The 18,150-nt window shown below is 47.2% G+C and overlaps 1 protein-coding gene across 1 annotated transcript; it reads right to left on the bottom strand.

Annotated features, from left to right (window-relative positions):
• Nucleotides 1–237: 237 nt before the first annotated feature.
• Nucleotides 238–10,506, bottom strand: S100A10 (S100 calcium binding protein A10). The gene is made up of 3 exons (XM_077155982.1): nucleotides 10,429–10,506; nucleotides 4,391–4,543; nucleotides 238–663 (listed from the first exon to the last, which is right to left on the bottom strand). The coding sequence occupies exons 2-3, from the start codon at nucleotides 4,520–4,522 to the stop codon at nucleotides 502–504; spliced, it is 294 nt and encodes a 97-aa protein (XP_077012097.1). The 5' UTR covers nucleotides 4,523–4,543; nucleotides 10,429–10,506; the 3' UTR covers nucleotides 238–501.
• Nucleotides 10,507–18,150: the final 7,644 nt, after the last annotated feature.

Here is an 18,150-nt window from a genome sequence, read left to right as displayed (position 1 = left end):
CAAAATCCTACTATCGTCCTAGAGTGCCCCTCTCAGTCCTCGGAGCTTTGGGCCTGCACACAGACAGTGATCAAGGGCAGCCCAATTCGAGAAGTCAGACTCCAAGCCTGAATGGAGAATGCGTCCCCATTTTACATGTCCTCTAGAAGCCAGCTGGGCCCCGGCTGACCAAGGGCGTTTGTGAAATGAAGGATGGAACAAGCATTTCTGAAGAAGGAACAAACTTTCTGTCTCAAATTAGATATTAAAAAAGAAATTGGTTTATTGAGGGCAAGGAGATGCAAACAATATAAAAACTGAAAGCTTATCTGGCATTTAATTGACTTTTCTTTCACTGCCTGTCCAATGGGAGCTGGATTTTATTTGTACATTTTCTAAGGACCCAATCTGTTTTGAAATCCTTCTGCAAAGGGTAGCTGTGGGGAAGATTCTTTAAGCGACTCTTGGGATAATTCTTATGAGGGCAGGGTGTGGGGTGCAGAATTAATTCCTCAATTCTGTCTACTTCTTTCCCTTCTGCTTCATGTGTACTACGAAATAGTCATTGCACGCAATGGTGAGCCCGGCAATTAGTGAAAAGAAGCTCTGGAAGCCCACTTTGCCATCTCGACACTGGTCCAGATCCTTCATTATTTTGTCCACAGCCAGAGGGTCTTTTTGATTCTGAAAGAAACAACAAAGGCAAGGAATATCAGTCAACGGCTGCAACGAGGAGCTTCTCTGATTTGTACTGCTGACAACCATCATCAATCGCCCCATTATTTGACCTCTTGTTTTAGGTCACAACGGTCATTTGAAAGTCATCTAAACGTATTTTTCTGTCTTTAGGGAGGATTTCAGTAAATGCATATTTATTTTAAGTTAGAAAAAAGGTTCCTGTGCATTCCTGACCTCTTAGGTTCTTTCTCATAATTGTAGGAGCCTTAGAGAGTGCCTATTTCAGAATGCTAGAAAGGAGATTGGGCGTCAGGGAAGCTAGGCCTGTCTCATTCTCAGCCCAGAGCTCTTGCCACTTAAAACCCTGCATGGCCCTCTGACCTGCTTTGCTGCAACTCAACTGTTGGCACAACTTTCAAAATCACAAGATTCTACCAAAGAACTCTTGTGAATCCCCCATTTTGTAGTTTAAACCCTCTCTCAATATGCTTTTACTCCCAGCAGCATGGTCAAATTCCTGAAAAAGGAAACTCCTATGAAAATATTTCTTAAGATTATTTAGGGAGAAAGTTTTCAGATCATTGTCCTGTGAACTTGAAGGAGATGCTGAAGATGTCAAGAGATGTTTTTAGTTTTTTTGAAGGTGGACAGACAGCCCTCCTTTCTCCGTGGCACAGCCGAGGTCAGGGTGACCCCGACCTAGTCATTTAGCTTAACGGGCCTCAGCGTGCCAGGTACGAACTGAGGGGATTCTCAGATACCTTCCGTCCTTCAGGGTGGATAAATCTGGGCCATCTCACACTCTTTGCTGGATGCTACCGATCAGACAAAAGGAGCTACGTGTGATGCAGTCTTGAACTCTCCTGGCTGCCTGATGCCTGGTGTGAGCACTTGGGAATGAAATGGCAGGCAGGACTCTTTGCTTTCATCTTGCTTCCGTGGTGACTGGCTGGGCCATGCAACTGGGAAAGTGTGGTTTCTTCTCTAGATGCCAGGTTATCAACCAGACAGAAAAAGGGGACCCTCTAGAGGTTATTAAAGGGCTCAGATAAAAATTTTTTTTTAAATTCACATACCATACAATCATCCAATTTTTACAATCAGTGGTTCACAGATTCATCATATAGTTGTACATTAATCATCACATTGATTTTTGAACACTTTCCTACTTGAAAAAAATTAAAATAAGAATAAAAGTAAAAAAACTTAAAAAGAACACCTAAAACATCCCATGCCCCACCTCTGCCCCTATTAGTCATTATCGGGGGGTGGGGGTGGCATTTTTTTTTTCTTACTTGTTTTTTCCATATACTGGATAAAGGAAGTGCCAGTCACAAGATTTTCAGAATCACATGGTCACACCTTTAAATTACTGATAATCATCAGAATTTTTTTTATGATTTCCGGTGACTATGTACACGAGCAACTGTGAAGTGACACACAGTGTCCCACATGTGCTGGGTATTTAAAAACTGTGCCCAGAAATCCTTTAAATCGAAGCAGCAGCATTTCCTAAGCAAGGACTGCAAACCCTACCCTAAGCAATCAACGAAAACCTGCTCTCGGCAGCTCTCTCTGCTTTTGGCGGATTTCAGCTAATTCTCGCCTTACCCCCAGCTGCCTGGCTGTGGTCAGAATGAGTGAAATTTGGATGACCTAAGAGATCAAGCTTAGAAACAAGATCCCGCATTAATGCAGCGAGCGTGGGCATGTTGGAAATGTTGACCCCCAGGCCTGGAATAAGTTACCTGGCTATGCTCAGGACTTCCTGCTATAAAACCCTTCAGGTTCCCATGCCACAAAGCTGTCTGGACAGAAGGGGCCAGGTCTTATGTGATGGTCAGCCTAGCTCCTGACTTATGCAGAAACACAGCTGACGTGATCATTGTATCGAGGAGACCTCTGATCACGCCAGGGGCAGGCGTGATGGGATGACCACGTTTTGCCTGCATGCTTTATCTGCCTTGAAGCATCACAGAAAAGTGAAAGTAGCCTAGAGATAAACATGCTCAGTCCTCTCATCTTACAGAGGCGGGAACCAGGACCCAGCAAGCAGAAGCACGTGCCCAGTGTCAGGGCAGAGCTCGACCACAGGACTCCCCCAAAGCAGAGCATCCTTTCCTGGGATAGCACTGCAGCGACTGCAGCTGAGAGAGCATAGGTTATTTGTATTTGTTAATTTACTTGGCATCGATGGCATTCAAATCAGTGTACTCACTACGAAGCCCATGTTCACTGATGCCAGGAGTCAGGGCTTTGGCTCCCATGCTATTTGCCAGGCAGATGACAAAAAATCAGGACCCAGCTTTTCCCCATCACCTCCCTTCTCCTCTTGAGGCCAATGCATTACTCTACACAAGCAAATAACGATCATTTCAAGGGATTTCCATTGTGGCAAGGAAGGCAGGGCTTCCATTTCAATCCAATAGTTTGTCAAGCAATGCTTCACCTTCAGTTAGATTCACAACCAGCTCTTGAAGAGCTTCAGTGTAAGGACAGCTGCGTCCCCAGGCCTCATGCCCTGCGTGAGGGACCCGAGCTGGCAGCGAGAGTTCTCATCTTGTCTTTCCGGATCTCTTTCTGTGGGTCAGTGCTGAGAGGCACAAACTCCAACTGCGCTCCCGTGTGCTCACAGTATACTCAAAGTGAAAAGCAGTGATTTCTGGAGTGACACTTAGCTCTCATTGAGTGGATGCTTAACACTGTTCCTTTATAAATTAGAGTTGGGTAAAGAGAAAAAAAATCCCTTCATGTGCAGGGCATTCTAAAGGTGGTTCGAGCTGTTCAGAGCGGAATGCGGCCGGATGGTGGCAGCTCCACAGCCGGGTTCACGGACCCGAGGCAGCTGGTCCCTGGCAGACAGGGTCTTGTGCAACGCCTTCTTCCAGCAACTCTGCTCCTCCTGTCATCCCCACGGACACAAATCATCCTAGACGGAATTCTTCTGAGGCACCTGCACTGTGGTTATCTCTGCACAGTCTTCGTGCTGGTCTGAGACTCTCACGTACCCCAGAAAAGCCAGGCTCCTTTAATCCAATCTTGCGGGTGCGAACGCATCGTGAGCAGGACCCTTTGATTAGATGATTTCCGTGGACACGTGGCCCATTCAAGGTGGGTCTTGACCAGTCTACTGGAGTCTGTAAAAGCGCTCATGGAGAGAGAGCGTGAGCTCAGAGCTGACGCAGAGAGCAGAGACCAGGACACGGATGTCCGGCGACGTAGAAGGCGCGTGCCCCGGGACACACCAGCGCCGAGAGCTGTCTGAAACCAGACACCAGGACAGAAGGCTGCAGACATCGCCGCGTGCCTTCCCAGAGGAAGCCGGGACAGCATCGGCCTCTCTTGAGTGGAGGTAGCCTCTTGTGGAGGCCTTATCTGGACATTTTCATGCCCTCAGAACTATAAATTTGTAACCTAATAAACTTTTTTGTAAAAGCCAATCTATTTCTGGTATGTCGCATCCTGGCAGCATTAGCACACCAAAACAGTCTTTTTTCACCTCCAGATGGTAAGCTCCTTGAAGGGACTGTGTCTTCTTTACTTCCTGTTTCCCCTATAGTATCTTAAAAACAGTAGCACTCAGTAATGCTTAATAAATAAATGCATGGAATTACCTTTCTGGTAGTGACCTCCACAGGGAAAGGACAGAATGAGGAAGGGAAAGGAGCTGGGGCCTAGAAGCCCTAATTTTTTTTTTTTTCCTCTGATTCTTTCTGAGTCTTTCAATACTTACTTCCAAAAATCCAGGGAACTCCTTTTCCATGAGCACCCTCAGGTCCTCCTTTGTTAAGTAGCCTTTATCCCCCGCAAATTTGTGAAACGTAAACATCATAGTTTCCATGGCGTGCTCCATTTGAGATGGCATTTTGGTGAGGTCTGTTGAAACCTGTTAAAGGATGTAAAGAAACAAGGTTTACATTAACTTTTTTTTTTTAACTTTGTTTACTATCTTAGTATCTGTAAGGTGAGCTTTCCACATTTTCCTCTTATTAAAATTGTCTTGAAGGGACTTCGGTTTCCAGCCAAGATGTACTAACAGGGACCAGCATTACCTTTCCACCTGAAACAACTGAAAAAACGTACAAAATAAAAGGTTCTAAATACATTAGCTACAAGACAACAAAGGGCAGTGTGATGGTGGCTCAGTGGCAGAATTTTCTACATTAACCTTTAAGCCACCAGTCTTTTGAGGGCAATTGGAAAGAGGGTTGATGAGATGTCTCCAGCTATAAAATCCAATGAATTTAAGAACCAATTCACCCCAATTTCTGAGTCTCTTGCTGTGGGAAACAGACACCTCAAGTACTGGTGCTTTGTATGGGAGATTTATCTAGCTGCCAGTTACTTCTGCATACATCACTTAATAAAAAAGAAAAACTGTCACTGATTCGAAAAGCAAGATCAGTGTCTCTTGTTACTAACAGAGCACCCATTGAAAGAACAGATACTTCGTCGTGTGCCTTAGAGGGGGTTCTTACCTATGGCTGAATACCAACAACTCACACAGTTTAGCCTGGTTAATATGAAAACATCAACTTTTCAAGCTTATCTTGGTAAGCTGGTCCAGCTGATTCTTGGGTTTAGAAATCCACTTACGAGTGACTTTTGTCTCTCGGCAGGTATTCTTTACTGAAGTTGGAAACTTGTTATTTATTGTAATAAAGACATCTGCATATCTGGCAGTAAGATGCATGTGTCCTACTCCAATAAAAGTTACCCCAAATCCATTAAATAGCTCACTCGAGAAGGCATGAGTAGCAGCATAGCCTAACTCCTCTGGGGGCGGTCTGACATATTTTCTGCAGCACAGAACAGGAGAGCTACTCTCAGGGTCTGGGGTGAGGGGGGTGAGCAAGAGTTTTTCATCATGACGAGCTTATAAGAAAGGAAAGGAAACATGCCCAACCATTATATTCAGATGTAACGGTCTGGGGACAGTCTCCTTAAGTCCCAGTGCCTGGTGCTTCATAACAGCTCAGTGAATTGTGGCTTAATTGGAAGTATGCTTTGGCCAGAATAGAGAAGCGTTAGCTAACAAACAACACCTAAAATCACAACTAGACAGGAAACAGGTGAAACTGAATGGAGGTTGTAATATATGCCCTGCCCCGACACACCTAGATTAGACAGCGGGCTTGGAGTACCGGCTGAAGGAGAGTCTGGCACCTTCCCCTACAGGCAAGTGCCAATAGGAACCCGATCCCATGCTTTTGGTCTGATTCCTGCTGCCAAAAGATGTATGTTCAGTGCAGATTCCTAAATGCTGTCTTTTACAGAAGGAGGAGGAGTTGGTGCTGGGATTGAGCAATCACACTTAAGAATTGTAAATTCTGCTCCTTAACCCCCAGAAAAGTACGGGAACCAGCATGCCAAAGAATGTGCTACTCTAGAGAATACTGCAAGCCAGACTTGGTCATGAGTCATCGCGAAGGCCACCCTCTTGGAGAGCTGCTGCGAGGCTCAGCGAGAGGAATACCCGGGGAAACCACACCCTTTCCCCTCTCCTCCCACACAGCCCGGAGCGGGCGCAGCCCAGGTCCCTGGGTGGGTTTCAGAAGGCAGCGAGTTTAGGCGTCTGCCTTGCCTGCTTGGGGACTGGAAGTCCAGCCATGTGAGTCCTTTAAGGGAACAGAAGTGAGCCACGCATGGGAGAAGGACGTGGGATCCAGGTCCAGCTCCTAAATGACTCAGAAAAGGCGTCAGACACCACAGAGTTTAAAATGCCTGTGGCCACACTGCGAGTGGGAGAGCACCGCCCTATGGATTCCCAAAGGCCCTAGACATTGTCACTGCCTGGGGACACCGAGTTCACCTTCGCAGGCCGAGCGGCAGAAAACCCAGAGAAGAAGTAGGAAACGGAATGCAGCGCGGCTGAGCCCCTAAAACAGGCTAATTCAGGAACTATGAAGAAATACAAGTCATAAGCGGAACACCTTCGAGAGAGGGGCCAGTGTCCCTCCCCCCCGCAGGAATGTTTGGGTCTCGGGTCACCTGAGTCTCTCGGCCACACTATTTATGAAGTGACTGCGCTTTTGTCTCTGAAGCTGCCCACATCCCTGCCCCACTGGGCCGCCCTCCCTCCCAGCTGTTTAAATCAGCAAATGGATTGTGAACTCAGCAGCCGGCTGACTCCCTGTCTGTCCAGTAGACCTTCTTGCAACAAGAATGCAGAGAGGCCGGTGGGGAGATAAAAGACCCTGAAAGTGAGAACAAGCACTCCTCTTTAGCAGCCATTGCTCCAGAAGGCATTCACCAGCCAAGAACTGTTCTGAAGGAGCCAGCACACTGGTTTTAAAGACAAGGAGAGGGGGGAAATGTTGCGACTAAAACTCTGTTCTCTTGGAAAGTGGATGAATCACCTCCGTGGGCTCCTAGCCCTTCTCTGAGGCCTTGCTTGTGTGCAGGGAACTTCCCTTCTTGGGCGTGGCTTGCCCAGGCGTGGCTGACTGCAGCACGGACCGTTGGTGGCCGAAGCAGCTGTTCTTCAAGGGGCCTGCACCCTGCACCTGGACTTTCCATCCCCAGCCACCCTACAGGCTCTGGGGCAGGAGCGGGCTGGGTCCTGGTTGAGGGGAGGGCCTCGGGGCTGTGGCTGAGGGCAGCTGCACCCTCCCCGGGCCCAGACAACCGGCAGCACTCGATTGCGTGGAATGGCTTACCTGCCTGTCTCTTTTGTAGATCCAAGTTCCCTTGGTCTAAAGCTGTGAGTTTTTCTGCATTTATCTTTTAGCCACTAAATAGCCATTTGTTAAATGAGGGAATGACTGCCTCAGACAACTTCCTTGGCAGGAGCCGAGGTCTGAGTGTGATTGTTTAGGACTGGGCTGCAAACCTTAAACCTGAGCTCAAGGCTCGGAGCTGGGAGGGGCCAGGAAAGGGGCCGCAAAAGGGCTCACCTGTGAATGAAACAGTAGTGCACACAGGAAAAAATGCATGTCCTGCTAAACAGGTCTGGTCAGACCCTGGCATGCCTTTTTCCTCTTCTCACTTGTGCTGTTGTCACGTCTTTCTGTTTATCCCATCTTCTGCCTCATGCTCAATAAACTGGTAAGAATGAAACTGATACTCGTATGTACGTTTGAACCATCCTGGGAGTGACAGGGGAGCAGGGGCCCGCTTAGCACAGAGCGTCTGCTCCTGAGCAATCTCAAATGTTTGCTCTGGACCTATGCCCAGAACCGGCCGTAATTTCAAAGAGAACACTTCTCCTGAGCACGAGGTCGGATTTACTTTGCTCCTCTGTGCCTCACCCTTAGTCTCGCTGTCTTACAGCCCACCCAGAAAATAACTGGCGGGGTGTCAGTGATAGCAAACATCTGTTATTGAAAATGTGTTTGAGGTTTCCTTCCTTTGGCTTTGGGAATTTTGAAAAAAAAAAAAGCATTTAAAAATTTTTGCTTTCTGAAAATTGAACCAAAGAGGTTTTCATTGAATTTGATCCTTAAAAGGAATTCAGAAGAAATGAACTGAGGCAGTAGGTCAGGATCCAGGTTGTCTCTCAACTTTTTACCAACAAAACGTGTCCCTTAAGGAAGTGGACAGCAAAGGAAAGTTCCAGAAACATCCAAAAGGAAGAAAACTTAGACGCCTCCTCTGTCCCAATGAAGTACACCCATTTTGCTCTCATCAGGCATCAATCTGAACCAGTAAATAGATGTAGTTATTTAACGAAGAGACCGAAGTGCTAAGAACTGCTGTTAAAAATATTTAAATTCATTGTTTTTGCTTTTGATGGGAGATTCCTAAATTAAGTGCCAGGAAAAGGAGACTCTTAGGAATGCTCCTACGATTTTTGTCAAGCTTTCCCAGCACTCTGAATGCTAATTTACACATTATAACACTGAAAGGATTCCATTGTTTCCCTCTGGTTTTACTTTAAAAGACTTGACTGTATCCAGAGGCACACCAAGTGGGGAGTGTTCTAAAAAAGCCACATTTTTGGAACTGTCTGTGGAAAGCAGGGACGCACCCAGGCCCAACTCCACAGCTCCAGGCCTGACCTCGCGGGGGTGGCTGCTTGAGGCTGGCCAGAAGCCAGGCGTGGGGAGAAAGAGGACCCAAATGCCATATGCTCGGGAGAAGCCAGGAGAAGCATCACCTAGAAATCAGCCTGATACCAAACAACTGCTTTTTATACAGGAGAGCCTCAAGAAATTTTGAAAAACTGCAATAAGAAGCCCCAAATGGTGGATCAAGGACCTCAAGGAAGAAGCCAGCTTGGCGCTGTTGAGGAGAGTATTTACCATTTAGAAAGGGATGAATAAATAGAAACCAGATAGGAATCTGTGGGGGCAGGGCTGATGATGAAATTCCAAATGAATTATATGCACTGGTTCCTGCCCCACCCCCTGGCATTATCTTTTGCAATCTGCTGAAACAAGTTGGAAGCAAAGATCACTGCAGGGTGTTTCCATGAGTCTGACCCCACCTCTAAGTGCAGGATATAAAAATCTACTCCTGGAGGTTGAAATTCAAGCTGCAGAGGGAAAAAAAAAATCTGCAGCCACCGCAAACCTCTTAACGGGAAAAGCTACCTCCCAAGTAAAGCCGGGGCAGGCTGCCAGGCCTTAGGGACCCATAATGGGGTGGCATGGTCTCGCCATGACTCTGCCAATCTAATCACTGTCCTTACAGTTCAGGAAGATAGCTCTCCTTCAGACCGTGGGTCAGTCCTGGAGTGACTCACTTCCTCCTGGAAAATGCCCTCTAAGATGGCACAGTTCCCTTTTCCTCCAGGGAGTGTCTGTCCATCTGCAGAGTCTCTGGCAGCAGCAGGGCCCCGCCCACATGGTCTCACCGCTGAGTCACCAGCCCCTTCACCGCTAGAGAACCCCCAGCCCTCCGTGGTAACCCCACCCTGCAGGACTCCCAGCCCCGTGGGAGGGGGCGGGGCTGGGAGGGCGAGGGGAGGGCGGTGGGCTTAGAGTGACCCAGGCTGGCCTAGGGCTCTGCCGTGCCTGGCCTCGGGGTTCTGCTTGCTTTCAGTTCGGCGAGGCCGGCTGCAGGGTGCTGCCCGGGCCAGCCTCCAGCGTGGAGGGGGCACCCTGGCCCCACCGACCTCTGTCCCACGGCACTCGGCCAGGTTCATCTGGGCTGGGGAGAGCTGCCCTCCAGCCCGCCCTCGCCCGTCTCCCTCCCAGTCCTCTGATTTAGTTCAGATGGTAAGAAGGGGAAAAGTCCATCAGTGGAGAAACCAAGTCAGGCAGGGCCCCTGTCTCCTCGCTGTGCGGAGAAAACAGACGGCGCGCGCTCGCTGCGCAGTGGGGCCCCCGTCTCCGAGGCAGACAGGAAGCCCGACCCGAGGGCCCTGGCGCAGGTCTGAGGAGCATCCCGGGGAGGGCCCCGCCCGGCCCCCCGCCCCTGCTACCACCCCCTCCCCCCGAGGGCGCAGGACCGTCCAGCCCGGGGTGGGCACCTCTGGACAGAGGCGGGGCCCGCGAGGGCCCCCCCATGCCGCGGCCAGGACGGCGGGACGCGGCGTCTGGAAAAGCCGACAGCGTGGACGAAGGGCAGGCAGGCAGCGGCAAAGACCGGCTGACGACCGGGCGGGAGGAGGGCAGAGGCCCGGGCCAGGTCCCGCGGCAGAGGGCAGGCAAGGCAGGTGGCCCCGGCCGCGCGCTCGCGGGGCGGCGGAAGGCGCGGAGTGGCGGGGGGCGCGGGGCGCTCGGCTCGCTGGCCTGGGGTCGCGGGCTCCCGGCACTGGGGTCCGGGGGCTGCCCCGGGTGGGGACGGTCCGGGCCGCGGGCGGTGCGCGGGCCCGGCGGGGCTCACCTTGGCCGGAGGCGGCGGCGGCGGCGGCGGGAGCGGGGCCTCGGGAGCGGGGACGCGGAGCCAGTGAGCGGCGCGCGGCGGGCGGGCGCCTTAGTACGCGGGGCGGCGGGAGGGGCGCGGGCGGGAGGGGCCTGGCCGGGCCGGGCCCTCCCCACCCTCCCCTCCCTGCGCCGCCCACCCCGTCCCCGCCCCCCGAGGTGCACCGCGCCGCCCGCCGCGCCCCTCAGGACCTCCCGCCCGCCCGGGCTCGGCTTCGGAAACCCGGGGTCCGGCGGTGCCGGGGCGCGGCGCGTCGGCCAGGCGCAGAGGCGGCTCCTCCGCGCCCCGCAGGCCTAGGGACTGTTTCCCAGAAGACAGCGCCGGGAGGGGCGCGGGCAGAGGGCTCTCAGATTCCGTTCACTTCCGCGCTAGAAGCCGACCTGGGCGCGTCGGGGCCGGGAGGTGGGGGGGGGCTTGGGGGCGGTGGGAGGGAGGGGGATGAGGGAGGGGGTGGGGGTGAGGGAGGGGGTGAGGGAGGTGAGGGAGGGGGTGAGGGAGGGGGTGGGGAGGTGAGGGAGAGTGTGAGGGAGGTGAGGGAGAGGGTGAGGGAGGTGAGGGGGTGAGGGAGGGGTGGGGAGGTGAGGGAGGGAGTGAGGGGTGAGGGAGGGGGTGGGGAAGTGAGGGGGGTGAGGGGGTAAGGGAGGGGGTGGGGAGGTGAGGGAGGGGGTGAGGGAGGGAGTGGGGGGTGAGGGGGGTGAAGGAGGGGCTGCTTGGCTCTCCGCCCAGGGGCGTTTCCCCCTTTGTTGAACGACGGGTTTCCACCCCCTGGGTCCGCGTGGCTGCATTATGTCAGTAGCTCAACTTCAGATGTGGTTGATATCGTTAAAATCTAAGTTTTAAAATCTTTTTTTCGTTCATTAGCCAGCTCGGCCCCCCGAGCTCTTTTGCTTGAAGGCATACAGAGAAAACCTAAGTGTTTCTTAGCGATCCCTAACCGTGGACGTTTATTTTAACTGTGGACATTTATTTTAACTTTGTTGAATGCAAACTCCTAGCAGCTGCTGGCTGAAGAGGGCGCAGTCCCAAGGTCTGGGGTTTTCCTTCCTACTTAGTTCCTAGGGGAGGTCCCGAGAGGAGTGAGTGATCCCGAAGGAATCAGCCGACTGGGGAATCCTTCAAGCGTGGCCCTGTGACTAATCCTAGCAGCTGTCAGGAAAACCCAACTTAAGTTTCAGCTCTGACCCCCCTGGGCCCCTGTGCCGTCTCTTCCAGGGGACAGTTCCTCAGCCTTCCTGGCCCCAGGTCGCCGTCCCCAGTGGAAAAAAAACCCGGTTCCCCGTTCCAGGGAAGATTGCAGAGCTGAGCTTGCCTACTCCTGCTTACTCGTTTAATTTCCTCCTGTGGTGCCTAAGTGTTTCGGGATGCTTGCAGTGTGTGTCAGGCCCTTGGGATTCAGAGATCAGAAGACTCAGTGGCTTTCCTCAGAGACCCGGTTATTGTTAGGAGATCAGCAGGCAAGGAAAATGCAGGTGGGTAGTGAGGTGCAGGAATGGGTGGGACACTCCAGGAGCAGTGAGCAGCGGCGCCGGGTCACGCTGCAGTGGTCAGGGGAAGGTCCGGGAGGACGCAACCTTGGAGAGAAGTTTTAAAAATAACAGTAACTTCTGATCCTTTTTTTGGGGGGTGAGGGTGGGGGTGCCTGGTCCGGGAATCAAACCCACATGGGAGGTGAGCATTCTACCCCTGAACCACCCGTGCACCCTGATTTTTAAATCTGATTGTAAAAAGATTACATTCCTGTAGGTTTAGAAAATGCATCAGTGTTTAAGAAAGAAAAATTTATGTGTAAACTCATGAACTAAAGGTGAACATTTTCTTATATTTCCTTCGGTCTTTTTATGCATGTGTACATATGTATTTACAGATTTGTGATCACACTGATGTAAAATTATAAATTCTACTTTTGTCATGTAACACTTTATCCTTACTATTTTCATTAAATATATATATATTTTTCTCACTGCTGTTCATTAAATGTTAAAACATTAAACACATTTTACATTAAGTATTTGTCAAGACTGTGAGTATATGTGTGAGCATGAGCATATTTTATTGTGTATGATGCTGGAATGAGTTCCTTCATGTGACTTTCAAAAAAAATGCAGTTTTATTGTGATGTATACACCAGACAGATCATCACATGGCTTCTTTTTTTCCTCGGGTGCATGGGTTGGACTCAAACCCATGCTGGCAGCAGGGGGGATTGTTTTACTTAAGTGGATATTTTCCCACTTCTCTGTTTGATAGTAACAAGCTCCTGTCATCCAGTGGTGCTCAACGGTTTGCAGTTTTGCGGCTGTGGCCAGGAGGTCTGGCTGTCCCCAGAACGCCTGCCTCCTCTTCCAGGGTAGACTGCTGCCGGGAAGTGGCTGCCCAGCCGGGAGGGTAGACTGCTGCCGGGAAGTGGCTGCCCAGCGGGGGGTTACACGCCTGGCACCCCTTGCACCTGGGTGGGGCCTGGACTGGTCACCCACAGAATGGGACTTGAAGCATGTGTCACTTTCAGGCCAAGGCAGTCCGGAGGTGACTTTCCCACCTTCTTTCTCCACGTCTGCAGGACTCTGAGGCTCTGGGCCAGAGGAACCAGTCAGAAGGACCCTGGGTCCCTGAGTCACCCCGTGGAGGAAACTGCCTGCCAAGCAGAAGGCTCCCATTGGGCTAGCTTTGGGAGTGAGAAAATCTCGAGATTTGGGGATTTATTTGTTCAGCATGACCCTAACGCATACAGCCACATTCTTTTGAGTATTAGTATTTTTGGCAGCACAGTCAAAAGACTTGAGTTGCATGTTGAGTCATTACTGTATTATACCGATCACACTTCAGCACCGTGTCACTGCTTGGGCAGAGCCGTTTGCTGTCCTGACCCCTCTGATCTGGGAAATGCATTGTTTCTTTGTCTCTCTATGTATATCACATTGTACCCTGCACCAGTAGAAGCCTCACTCCATGTTTGTCTGCCCAGACATTGAGTTAACAGGGGAAATCACAATTGTAGCAAAGATACACTTTCCTGTCAGTTAAAACGTCCTATTAAGGAATCACAGCATCATGTCAGGTGATAACCGCTGATTTATGGATATCTAGTCAAGACTCGTTTGCAGGCAATCCAAAAGCCAAACCAACCAAACAAAAAACTCAAGTGTGAGATATAACTGATTACATTTCCCATATTTTTTTAACATTTAGGATGATTCCAACTTTTTGCTGTCATAAATGATTATATGTAGACCTGACTATTTCTTGAATAAACATCTCTGTCTATGTGCAATTTCCTTAGGACAGATTCCTATCAGAGGATATCAATTACCTTTGGTTTAAATGGGTTTTAAAGGACAAGTAGGAATTAGCCACACTAGAGGGAGGTACCTGAAACTGTTGAGCTGTGTTCCAGTAGCCTTGATTCTTGAAGATAATTGTATAACTATATAGCTTTTTAAAATTTTTAAAAAATTTTTGTTTATTTATTATATTTTTTATTTTTTTAAAATTTTATCTATTAAACATACCAACATACAAACACGAACATTCTTACCATATGATCATTCCATTCTACATACATAATCAGTAACTCACATATCATCACATAGTTGTATATTCATCACTATGATCATTTCTTAGAACATTTGCATAAATTCAGAAAAAGAAAGAAAAAGAAAACAGAAAGAAAATTCATAAATACTATACCCCTTACCCCTCTCTTTCATTGATCACTAGCATTTCAATCTACTCAATTCATTTTAACATTTGTTCCCCCTATTATTTATTTATTTTTAATCCATATGTTTTACTCGTCTGTCGATAAGGTAGATAAATGAAGCATCAGACACAAGGTTTTCACAGTTACGCAGTCACACTGCAAAAGCTATATCATTATACAGTTATCTTCAAGAAACATGACTACTGGAACACAGCTCTACATTTTCATGCAGTTCCCTCCAGCCTCACCATTACATCTTGAATAACAAGGTGATATCTACTTAATACGTAAGAATAACCTCCAGGATAACCTCTCAACTCTGTTTGGAATCTCTCAGACATTGTTGACACTTCATTTTGCTCATTTCTCTCTTCCCTCTTTCGGTCGAGAAGGTTTTCTCAACTCCTTGATGCTGAGTCCCAGCTTATTCTAGGATTTCTGTCCCATGTTGCCAGGAAGGTTTACACCCCTGGGAGTCATGTCCCATTTAGAGCGGGGGAAGGCGGTGAGTTTGCTTGCCGTACTGATAGAGAGAGGCCACATCTGAGTAACAAAAGAGGTTCTCTTGGGGATGACTCTTAGGCCTAATTTTAAGTAGGCTTGACCTATCCTTTGCGGGGTTAAGTGTTGCTTCCTATGAAATGGAGCTCGAACGATATTAAGGAATGATGAGAAAGAAAGAAAGAAACAGATGGGTTCAGGGGGTCTGAAGCTTAGAAAACAGATAACTTTATTTTTAATTAGTTCCTGCTTCTATATTGCAGGGTTTAGGTGACTAAAAGCAGGCATACATTTCGTGAAAAAAACAGAGTGCCTACTTATCAGTATATTACTCTCTACATACAAGAGATAGCTAACAAGACCTTGGGGCTTAAGAAAAAACAAACATTCTCTCCCTCTCAGGCTGTCCTCCAGTTAAGCAGATAGCAGTCTCCACAGTTTACTGCCGACGCCACTCTGAAGCCAGTTGCTCCCAACAAATTCTGCAGGTTTTCCATTAACCCTGGCTCCCACATATAAGTTTCATATGAACAAACCCCAAGACTGGGGGCTCAGCCTATTGCTTTGGTTGTCCCCCTGCTTGTGAGAATATCAAGAATTCTCCACTTGGGCAAGTTGAATTTTCCCCTTTTCTCACCATTCCCCCAAGGGGACTTTGCAAATACTTTTTTATTCACTGTTCAGATCACTCTGGGATTTATCAGGGCATCACTCTGGACAAACCAACAAAATCTCATGCCTTACTCAAGGTTCTGTGTACTGTGGTGTTCAATTAAGCTATCCACATAAGTTATATTAGAAAATGCACTAGTCAAAATAAAAATTTTGTACTAAATAAACATTTTTTGATACAGTCTCACACATAAGTTTAAGTTTTAAAATATGAATTACCATCCATTTTCAAGACCGTGCAGTAATGACATTCATTTGTTCTTCCTCATGCAAAAGCATTTTTAAATTTGTATGTTTAGTCACTATCATTATACACTTGAGGCATTCCTGGATTATACCATCTCAGTCTTTATCGTCTATCTTTCCTTCTGATTTCATTTGTGCCCCCAGGCCTCCTCCCTTTATCATTCTCACATTCGGCTCATTCAGTGTTCCAACATTATTGTATTACAGTTAGGTAGTATTGTGCTATCCATTTCTGAATTTTTACAATCAGTCCTGTTGTACAACCTGTATCCCTTCAGCTCCAATTACCCAATATCTACCTTATTTCTATCTCCTGATGACCTCTGTTACTAACTGAAGTTTTCCAAGTTCATTCACTAATGTCAGTTCATATCGGTGAGACCATACAGTATTTGTCCTTTTGTTTCTGGCTAACCTCACTCAGCATAATGTCCTTAAGTGTCCTTAAGGTCCATCCACGTTATTACATACTTTATAACTTTATCCTTTCAACTGCATAATATTCCATCACATGTATATACCACAGCTTGTTTAGCCTCTCGTCTGCTGGTAGACTTTTTGGCTGTTTCCATCTCTTGGCAATTGTAAATAATGCTGCTATAAACATTGGTGTGTAAATGTCCGTTTGTGTCTTTGCCCTCATCCTCTGAGTAGATACCTAGCAATGGTATTGCTGGGTCATATGGCAATTCTATACTTAGCTTTCTGAGGAGCCACCAAACTGCCTTCCACAGTGGCTGTAACATTTGACATTCCCATCAACAGTGGATAAGTGTGCCTCTTTCTCCACATCCTCTCCAGCACTTTTCATTTTCTGTTTTCATGATAATGGCCATTCTGGGTGGGTGTGAAATGATATCTCATTGTGGTTTTGATTTGCATTTCTCTAATGGCCAGGGAAGCTGAGTATCTTTTCATGTGCCTTTTGACCATTTGTATTTCCTCTTCTGAGAAGTGTCTGTTCAAGTCTTTTGCCCATTTTGAAATTGAGTTGTCTGTCTCTTTGTTGTTGAGTTGAACAATCTCTTTATATATTCTGGATACTAGACCTTTATCTGATTTATCGTTTCCAAATGTTGTCTCCCATTGTGTAGGCTGTCTTTTTACTTTCTTGATGAAGTTCTTTGATGCCCAAAAGTGTTTAATTTAGACGAGTTGCCATTTCTTTCTTTCTTTCTTCAAAGCTCATGCTTTGGGGGTAAAGTCTAGGAAACCGCCTTATATTATAAGATTTATAAGGTATTTCCCTACATTTTCTTCTAAAAATTTTATGGTCTTAGATCTAATGTTTAGGTCTTTGATCCATTTTGAGTTAATTTTTGTATAGGGTGTGAGATATGGATCCTCTTTCATTCTTTTGCATGCGGATATCCAGTTCTCTAGGCACCATTTATTGAAGAGATGTTTTGTCCCAGGTGAGTTGTCTTAACTGTCTTATCAAAGATGAATTGTCCATAGATGAGAGGGTCTATATCTGAGCACTCTATTCAATTCCATTGGTCAATATATCTATCTTTATGCCAGTACCATGCTGTTTTGACCGCTGTAGTTTCGTAATACACCTTAAAGTCAGGTAGCTTGAGACCTCTGACTTCATTTGTCTTTCTCAGGATAATTTCAGCTATTCAGGGCACCCTGCCATTCCAGATAAATTTGGTTATTGGTTTTTCTATTTCTGAAAAGTAAGTTTTTGGGATTTTAATTGGTATTACTTTGAATCTGTAAATCAATTTAGGTAGAATTGACATCTTAATTATATTTAGTCTTCCAATCCAGGAACATGGTATGTATGGCCTTCCATTTATTTAGGTCTTCTGTGATTTCTTTTAACAAATTTCCTGTAGTTTTCTTTTTATAGGTCTTTTGTCTCTTTAGTTAAATTTATTCCTAAATATTTTATTCTTTTGGCTGCAATTGTAAATGGAATAATTTTCTTGATTCCCCCTCAGATTGTTCATTACTAGTGTATAGAAACACTATAGAGTTTTGAGTGTTGATCTTGTAACCTGCCACTTTGCTGTACTCATTTATTAGCTCCAGTAGTTTTGCTGTGGATTTTTTGGGGTTTTTTGACATATAGTATCACATCACCTGCAAACAGTAAGAGTTTTACTTCTTCCTTTCCAATTTTGATGCCTTGTATTTCTTTTTCTTGTCTAATTGGTCTGGCTAGAACTTCCAACATAATGTTGAATAACAGTGGTGATAGTGGACATCCTTGTCTTGTTCCTGATCTTAGGGGGAAAAGGATAATGTTAGCTGTGGGTTTTTCATATATTCCCTTATCGTGTTGAGGAAGTTCCCTTCTATTCCTATCCTTTGGAGTGTTTTCAACAGGAAAGGATGCTGAATTTTGTCAAATGCCTTTTCTGCATCAATTGAGATGATCATGTGGTTTTTCTGCTTTGGATTGTCGATATGGTGTATTACATTAATTGATTTTCTTATGTTGAACCAATCTTGCATACCTGGGATGAATCCTACTTGGTCATGGTATATAATTCTTTTAATATGCTGCTGGATTCGATTTGCTAGAATTTTGTTGAGGATTTTTGCATCTATATTCA

This window comes from Tamandua tetradactyla, chromosome 4, assembly GCF_023851605.1.
Source record: "Tamandua tetradactyla isolate mTamTet1 chromosome 4, mTamTet1.pri, whole genome shotgun sequence".
Taxonomy (NCBI): domain Eukaryota; kingdom Metazoa; phylum Chordata; class Mammalia; order Pilosa; family Myrmecophagidae; genus Tamandua; species Tamandua tetradactyla.
This window is presented reverse-complemented; position numbering and strand designations above follow the sequence as displayed.

Excerpts from the sequence above, each read along its gene's own strand:
- S100A10 (XM_077155982.1), bottom strand. The coding sequence starts at position 4,522 with ATGCCATCTCAAATGGAGCACGCCATGGAAACTATGATGTTTACGTTT. Across the intron at positions 664-4,390 it reads AGTTCCCTGGATTTTTGGAA|AATCAAAAAGACCCTCTGGC; the intron begins GTAAGTATTGAA and ends TGTTTCTTTCAG.